The sequence below is a fragment of the Hyaloscypha bicolor genome (assembly GCF_002865645.1).
Source record: "Hyaloscypha bicolor E unplaced genomic scaffold K444scaffold_118, whole genome shotgun sequence".
NCBI classification, from domain to species: domain Eukaryota; kingdom Fungi; phylum Ascomycota; class Leotiomycetes; order Helotiales; family Hyaloscyphaceae; genus Hyaloscypha; species Hyaloscypha bicolor.
The window spans coordinates 1,344,821-1,354,231 of NW_020194620.1; the positions used below are offsets into that span (position 1 = coordinate 1,344,821).

General features: G+C 32.2%; 1 protein-coding gene across 1 annotated transcript; it reads left to right on the forward strand.

The window, feature by feature from the left end:
• Nucleotides 1–7,653: 7,653 nt before the first annotated feature.
• Nucleotides 7,654–8,394, forward strand: K444DRAFT_632836 (uncharacterized protein; the record flags this gene model as incomplete). Its single annotated transcript, XM_024883525.1, has 2 exons — nucleotides 7,654–7,782; nucleotides 7,885–8,394. The coding sequence occupies 2 exons, from the start codon at nucleotides 7,654–7,656 to the stop codon at nucleotides 8,392–8,394; spliced, it is 639 nt and encodes a 212-aa protein (XP_024733333.1).
• Nucleotides 8,395–9,411: the final 1,017 nt, after the last annotated feature.

The following is a 9,411-nucleotide window of genomic DNA, read 5'->3' on the forward strand; positions in this document are numbered from 1 at the left end:
TTAAGTTATTTCCCTACTTAATTACTTAGGGAAGGTTTCTAAAAAAATACTAGCTAGGTAACTTAGTTATTTAGCCGAGACTAATAACTTACTATACTGCTCCCAAATAGGAGATAGGCTCTATAAGTTAGCTATTAATACTACTTTACTATTATAAAATAAAATAGAAGCTAATAAGTTCTATAAGCTAAAAACTAGTACTTTCTTCCTAGATATTAAAGGCGCCTTTAATTATATATCTAAGAATAGGCTATTATAGATTATAATTAGTTTATTACTACTTACTAGCCTTATTTTATAGGTATTATTATTTCTAGATAACCAGGTATTATAACTAGCTTTTAATAATAGTATTAAAGTATTTAAGTCTATACTTACTAGTATCTTATAAGAGAGCCCTATATCTCCTATACTATTTCTAATCTATATTCGAGATTTATTTAAATTAGTAAATATTAAATTCAGATTCTATTTAAATAATATATTTCTTACTTTTTTTTCCTTTTTTTTTTTTTTCCTTTTAATATACTTTATTAGTTTAGAACTATATAGTATGGCTAGCTAGCTAGCGTGTGTCTCAGTAGCTAATATACAGGCCCAAAATCTAATATAGGTGTAATAAATAGTTGGGGACGTACCCCTAGAATAAAAACTTAAGGAAATAAAGAAAATAAGTATAAATCGCAAATCCTTTCCTATTCCCTATTCCCCTTTTCCCCTATTCCCCTTCTCCTATTTCCTCTCCTATTTCCTCCCCTATTTCCTCCCCTATTTCCTCTCCTATTTCCTCCCCTATTTCCTCCCCTATTTCCTCCCCTATTTCCTCCCCTATTTCCACTTCCTCTACTTCCACGCTTCGCTCAATATGCCATTTTCTTGTATATATATTAGTTTCTTTTAAGAATACTAGTATATTTAATATCCCAATTTCTGTATATAATAGTAACCGTAGGTTAAAAGCACTAGCTTCCAGGCTCCCTTTAAATAGACTAAATAGTCTAAGTCGTTCCTCCCTATATAGTATATAGTATAAAAGAAGGTGTTTTGTATTCTTAGTCTTTCCGTATTTGCATTTATTATTAGATATTATATTTAGCCTGTATAAATAGGACTTTAAATATCCGTGGCCTAGCTTTAGCTAGAAGAAGGCACTAGCTAGGGGCCTAAAAGTTCCTAAAGGTAGGTTTATCTTTCTGGATACTTTTTACGGATATATATTACTATATGATTCTAGCTAGGTTTTTGGTTTAGTATAAGATTCTAAAAGTAGTCTATACTCTAGTTTCTTAACTTTATTAATTTCAATCCCTAGGAAAGCAAAGGAGGTTTTTACTAATTCAGGTTCTAATATAGGAGAAGTAGTACCTAGCTTAGCTAGTTCGTCTACTTCTTCGTTCCCTATTATATCTATATATCCTGGAACCCAGATTAGTTCTATATTAGCTTTTTTAGCTTTAAGGGCCTTAGTAGCTAGTATAGCTCTAATCTATTAACTTTGTCCTGGCTTATTAGAAGGAGTTTTTAATCTTAGTAAACTAGCTTAGTTATCTATAAAGATATTAAAAAGCTTCCCTCTCTTTACTTTACTACTAGTATACTTAATAGCCCTAGTAATACCTTCTAGTTCTCTATTATAGACTATAGTACTAGCTCCTATATTCTGGCTTTCTCTATATTTAGCTATAACCGGAATATAAGAAGTTTTATAACTATAAACTACGAGCCCTAGGCCTACTCCAAGTCCTTTTTTAGTTTGAGATCCATCTATATATATAGATAATATAGAGCTATTATTATATAAAGTCTTTAGATAGAAGTTATATAATATAATAGTCTCTTCCTTTAGCTCTTTTAATATAGTAATTTTATAAGGCACTTCTCTGTCCCAAGGAATAAAATAAAAGTGTCTTATAGTCTCTAGGTCTTTAGGGTCTATTAGATTACTAATAAAGTCTATTATAGTTTCTACTTGAGATTTTTTGGCCATGCAATTTCGCTTTAGATCGGTATTTAGACTATAAATAGAGTCTATATTAAATTCTACTAGTTCTAAATTACGAGATCTTTAGAAGAACTTCTTGAACTCTAGTCTAATAGGGTATTTTAGACTTAGTTTAAGGATACGGAAGGCATATTAATATCGACTATGGTTTAGTCTTATAATAGGTAGAACTAAAGCTAATTTGACCTCTATAGGAATAATAGAAGCAGTTTTGAATACTCCTAGGGTTTTCCTTAGAGCTAGGTTTTGAATCACCTATAAAGGCCGAATTTGAGCTTTGCTTTCAGTTTTCTACTATAGTATAGAACCATAGTCTATTATACTAGTAATATAGGCTAAATATAGCTGTCTAATTATAAAAGGAAATAAGCTATATAATATATTTATAAGTCTCTATACCCTATAAAAGGCTTGTTTTGCTTTGGAAGCCCTATAGGCTATATATTCCTTAAATCTGAGATTTTCATTAAAATAGATCCCTAGTTATTTGACTACTTTAGTAGGGGAAACTAGTTCCCTATTAGGTAGTTTTAGACTAGGCTTATTTTTGGAATTATTAAAATGAATAAGCTCTATTTTATTTATATTAAAGCTAATAGTATTCTTTTTCCCTAAATTAACTATATCCTTTACTTCTCTTTCTAGAGTCTTAATATTTTTCTTTAGACTTTTAGAAATAGTAATAAGGGATATATTATCTAAATAGGATCTGAATTTAATATTTACTAACTTAAATAAGTCTCGGATATAGATAAGAAATAATATAGGAGATATAGGGCTACCTTATAGAATACTAGTAAGTATAGACCTAAATACTTTAATACTATTATTAAAAGCTAGTTATAATACTCAGTTATCTAGGAATAATAATACCTATAGAATAAGGCTAGTAAATAGTAATAAACTAATTATAATCTATAATAGCCTATTCTTAAATATATAATCGAAGGCGCCTTTAATATCTAGGAAGAAAGTACTAGTTTTTAGCTTATAGGACTTATTTAATTCTACTTTATTTTATAATAGTAAAGTAGTATTAATAGCTGACTTATAGAGCCTATTTCCTATTTGGGAATAGTATAGTAGGTTACTAGTCTCGGCTAAATAGCTAAGTTGCCTAGCTAGTATTCTCTCAGAAATCTTTCCTAAGTAATTAAGTAAGGAAATAACTCGATATGCTTTGGGTAAGAAATAGTTTAGTTTCTCTAATTTCTTTAGAATAAAGCTAGTAGCTTATTTCTAGACTTTAGGGTAATATTCCTTATTAATAAATAAGGAGTATAGCCTATAAAAGATATCTGAAGAAGCTCTATAAATATAGACTATAATCTCTTAAATAACTAAGTCTAGTTTAGGGGTTTTCCCCTTTATCTTAGAAGTACAGGCTTATTCTAGCTCTATTTTAGATAAAATAGGCTAGTTCTATTTTGAGCTAGACCTATAGTTTATTAAACTAGTAGGCTTAGTAATAGGGAGTAATAGGAAAAGTATAGTTCTAAAGATATTATACTTCTCTTAGAAAGCCAATTTTAGCTTATTTGAACTATTATCTAAGATACTAGGAATAGGTTAATATATAATATCTTTAGTATATTTTATAGTTTTAAAAATTAATTAGGGGTCTTTATTTTCTAAGAACTTATTCCAGTATACTAGCTTAGTATTCTTAATAGTATTAAAATAGGTGTTTTTTGTATTTTGGAGTTCTTATTTATAGAGAGTATATTCTGAAGCTTTAGACTTATGGCTATAGTATAGTATTAATTTATATAAGGTTTTTAAGTTCTTATTTCACCAGGATTTAGAATACGGACTAGTAATAGATTTTGAAATACTATTACTAGCTGCTTCTATTATTCTATTAGTAAAGTCTTCTACTAATAGATCTAGTTTATAGTTTCTAGGTATACTAGTAAATGAAAAGGGCATATTCTCAAGGCTATTAATAAGGTAGCTTATAAATTTAGCCCAGTCCGCTTTCTTAGTATTAAATCTGACTAGATTAGAACTAGAGCTATAAGTCGACTTACTAATAGTAAATAGAATCCCGAAGTAATTAGAACCTAAGTCTAATAGTACTTGCTAGTCTTTAATCTTAGTTACTATTTCACTAGTAGTAAAACTTAAGTCTAATACGGAAGAAATAGATATATTAGGTTTATAGAAGATATCTTTCCCTGATTTATTTAATAGCCTTAGAGAATGGTTTTCTATATAGCTAATTAAATAAACTATATAACTGCTTTGAGGTTTAAGGGGATCCCACTAAGGATAATATATATTAAAATTACCTAGTAATAGAGAGCTATTATAGAGAGTAGTAGGTAAGATATTCTCTCTTAATATAGTTAATATACTATTAGGATCTTCTGGGTAAATTATATTATAGAAATTAATTAGCTGCATTTTTAGTATACCTAGACTTAAGTCTATAATTAAGTAATTAGGATTACTTAGTAAGTTTGAGACTAGACTAGCTTATAGTTCGCAAGCTATATAAAATAGGGTTCTAGGCCTCAGGGTATTATAATTCGGAAATTTGGAAATAGCTAGAGTATATAATAGAATAATATTCCCGATTATTATTCCCTGCTATTACCTAAGGCTCCTGGATTACTAGGACTTTAATATCTAGTTCTATAGCTATTTATAAGACGTTTTTAGTAGTAGAGCTATTATAATTCATATTAACTTATAGTACTTTAATATAGCTACTTATTAATAGTAATAGTAGGAATTATAGTAATAGTAGCTTTTTTAATTACTAAGTAAATCTTATATAGCTTAGAACTAGCTAAATGAGTAGTATTTAAGTAATTAGAATATTTAGTAATTATATAGGAGTATTTTTTATTCTTTTTCTTATAGATAAAGCAAAAATGGTTCTCAGTTATATAATTCTTACTATATAGTAAGTACTTAGGTTCCTTTTTATAAATAGAATCTAAGTGCCTGTATCCTATATATCTAGTATACTATATAGTACTAGAAATAGTATGGTATTTTACTACTTTAGTAGAGATCCCGGCTATAAGGAGTCTATTTTTAATAGCTCTATTAGCTTGAATCTCGGTAGAAAATACCACTATTACTAAACCGGCTTACTAGAGGCCTGAGTCTCTTTTCTCCTTAGAAGTAGCCTAATAGGGCTAGCTAATAGGCTCTAGTCCCTTATTAAAGGTCTTAATTTCTTCTAGGACTAAGTCTATTCCTTTGGATATATTAAACTTACGAATAGGTAGACTATAGATAATAACTTTATATTAAGGTTTTTCTTTTTATATACTTATAACTAAGGGAAGTACTTCCTTTATAATAGCTTGATTTTGAACCAGAAAGTCAGAGTTAAATTCGGGAGTAGTATTAACTATAATATTACTTTTTAAGGAAAGAGAAACCATAGAGATTACTAGTTCCTTGATTCCCTTAGAATAGAAAGTAGTATTAAGCGAATTACGAGTTAAAATAGCAGAGAACGAGCTAGCCTGCTCTATATAAGCTAGTAAGAAGGTATATTTCCTAGAGAGGGCTATAGATCTGGTATTACAAGTACCAGAACCACTAGTATTACGTATACTGGGTGGTTTATTAGTACCACGAGTACTACTACTACTAGTAAGTATACTAGGGCCTTTTCCTCCCTGATTTTTAGACTTAGTATATAATACTAAAGTCTAGTTCTTTTCCGAGTATAATTCCGAGTATATTTATAGTTCTTAAGTAGCGATTTTAGCCCAAGTAGGCTTTTCGGAGGTAGTTTTAGCTTGAGTAGCTAGCTTGGCTTGAGTTCTTGACTGAATTTCGATCCATTTAGTAACATTTTCGAGATTCGCTATCTATAAAGCTAGTAAAGTACTAGTATAGCGGATATAGCCAAATTCTGTATATTCCCTAAAGATTTCTACTAAATCTAGTAGTCGAGATTACTAGTTATATAACGGGATAATAGTAATGGCTTTGACTATTAAGTCCCGGGCTTAACGAATTAGTAATTTAGCTTTATTTAAAGCTTGATTTTGGTATTAGTAGTAGTTTCCGTAGTTTTGGTATTCCTTATTAATATTGCTATTAATATTGCTTATACTAGGGCCACGCTTTAGCCCGTTCTGGAGGCGGCTTAGTCGAGCCATACTAGCTGAATTAGGCTAAGGAAAAGGGGCTACGAGTTCGTCTAAAGAGATGGGATTTATAGCTAAATCGAATGCGAATTAAGCTCCCTGGCTAAACCGGGCTAGTAGGGAGCTAGTAGGTAGCTCTAGTTCCTTGCTAGGGCCCTCTAGAAGCTCTCCGAGCTCTTGAAAGTTAATAGGAGGGGGGCTGGAGCCCGGGGGGTCAGGGGGGGCCATTTAGCCTGTTCTAGCTCTACTTATAATAGGTTCTAGAGCCTGGGGCCAAAGGGCTAAGATATATTGAGTGAGTTCTGAAGGTGGGTGAAGTGTGGGTGTGAAAGTAAGGGGAGTAAAAAAAAACCGGAAAAAAGTTGGATTAATATGAGCCATACTAGTATGTTCTTTATAAGTATTACCGTATAGCTTGCAAAAGCCGTACTAACTCTTTAGAAACAGATCTATAACGCTATTATAAAGCAGTATAATATTGCGAATCTGTCTCTCTTAGACCAGTAGTATTAGCTTATTCTCGGCCCTTTATTAAGGCTAGAGAAGTCTCACTAATATTACGTTCTTATTATTAATACACTTAATAAGTATGAAAATAATAACAATGTCCGGATTATTCTATAGCTCTTAGCTAAGGCTCGTTTACTAATAATAGTATGACTTCGAGTCTTTCTAACGAGTAGACCCGAAATTCCAATCCAATATAGCATATATCAAATCCCATAAGCTAATTACCTAGACTTCATACTTTACAATATACTACTCATAATTATTAATCATAATATATTTTTATTTCTAAACTATAATTTAGGGAAAATCAGGCAGATACAGGAAATTACTACCTAGGTAATTTTGGGATAACCGCAGGCTAACCGAGCCAAAGCTAGTACCCCATAGATATATACTACCTCCCATTACGGCCAATATTAAATATAGCTGGCTAAGACCTAGCGAGATAGCCGGAAACAGTATAGAAGTCAATAGATTACCGGAACTTGCACTACCCACAAATAGCGCCCGCACGTTCTAGACCATAGCGGATACGGCAGCAGGCTATGGCCTTACGAAGCCAGTGTGAGATTCTACGTCAAAACGACAAGTATAGACTTTACCAAGTACTCAGATATTATCTATAAAACATGGGCAAAGCTCCTACTCTCTTTAACTTCCTTATCCATTTTCGTTTTCATTAGCTAAGACCTACTAACTAATACTCCGTATCCATTTCATTTGCTTTTTCCCGTTAATTAAACTCAATAAACAGCCACTAAAATAAGTACCGCATTAATGACCTACCTCAATTATATTATTACTTAGGATAGGGAGTCTAATAATAACATTACCTCGTTAATTACCGAGCAGAAGGCGTTTATAAGCCTTGGTACCTTTAATGCGGAAGCCGCAGTCAACTCCGAATTTGACGACCTCATTAGCAAAGCAACCACCATTCGAGATCTTACTATTACCCAGGACGTACTCCAGATAGCCGCGGATGCCGCCGCAATAGCTTCCATCTAGACCTTCGGCTTCGGTATGGCCGCGTTCTTCACATTAGAGGCTGCCGCGTGGGCCAACGGAAAAGTGATCTCCTCCAAATCAGCCGACTTGAATAAGAAATTAGGAACTATTAATAACGATATCGCAGCCAAGATCAGCCCTCAGGTCAAGAGCTATATCGCCTAATATAAGGCGAATAATAACTTAATTACATCGAAATCACCAAATGGCCTCAATAATAAATAATGCCGCAGCTACCTTATACAGTTCATGGCTCAAGTGCAATGTTATAGCCCGGACAAGAAGATACTTAATATTACTGGATTCAGGACATGGACCGAGTTAGCTAGAAAGTTTTATAACGCCCCTGAGATCCAAAAGATTTACAACGCCTTAGATAAACTAAATCTCAGTGCAAAGACAACTGCCGATACCCAGAAGTACATGTGGGTCATCAAGAACCTGGGTTTACCGGGTAGTTTATTAAAGTTCGCCCAAGTCATTACGGTTATTATTATGGTCAAGAAGTTAAATATTGCCAGGACACAGGTCAGAAAGGCCGCCGAGAACCTCGACCCCGACTCGACCCGCAATACCTGGGAGATTAAGGAGACGGAGCCGAGCGCTTTTAAGATAATAGACACCTGGGGAAAATTCGCTACTAGTATTATTATAGTCGTTTCGGTTATTAACATTTTCCTAAATATTTACAATATTATTAACGTGATAGATCAGAGCAAGACCATATACGATAAGCTCAGCGGGCCCATTAAATAAAGCTATAAGGATTTTTTCATTAGTATCCAGGAGGCATCTAAGCTATATAATATAGTAATCGCTAAAACCCCCCTGGTTCTACTTCCCCCGACTCCCAAGGCTTAATAGCATTGAAGTTAAGACAGGAGCCATGGACTTCTAGTAGTGGATTTGGGTTTCAGGGATCAGACATATAGACGGCCTTTTCTATCTTGCGTAATTATACGCATTTCATTCAAATCTAGGGTAGTAATTTAGTAAACCTGTTTTATCCTCGCCTCTCGAATAGGTATTACTTATTTAAATAAGTAAATATAGTAAGACCATAGCGTTTTCCAATTAAGATATTAATGGACGAGTATTATTCGTTTAAAGACCTATAATTCCGCAGGCCCACCGAACTTAATAACTGTACTAAGGCATATAATAATCTTCGTTATACCTATACTAGCTACTTCTTTACTTTCTAGTCCCAATAGCCATTATATAGCAGGCTCCTATATCTTCCCTTATAATAGTTATAATAGTAATAAAGAGTAATTACTTGGGCTCGAGCTAGGTACTTAGTAAAGTTTGAGATAGCGCAGTCTAAAGTTTAAAGTTATCCAGATATACTTATACAGAAACGGGATAATAGTGAAGCCGTTAATCCTTCTAATCTATATAAGTAGGCAATAAGTAGAGATGAACTTTCTTTTATATTATCTTCTTTATTATCTTCCTTATTAGCTTGGCTAATATAGAACAAAAATTACTAATTAAATACTCGGCTGGCATTAGCTATAGTATTAGGATAGCTATATAATTAGTCAGTAATTATGTAATTATATAATTATATAAAGAGTCTATATATTATAAAAGCGTATATTACTATTTTTTACTAAGCGAAATTAGAAATAATATAATCCGATATACTAATTCATATGGCAATTCTATATAAATCTATATACTATAGTAGCCCTAAGATATATAGTAAGTTCTAATATAGCTAAGAATATTCGAAAAATTCAAGAAAATACATTAATAAATATTAAAAAT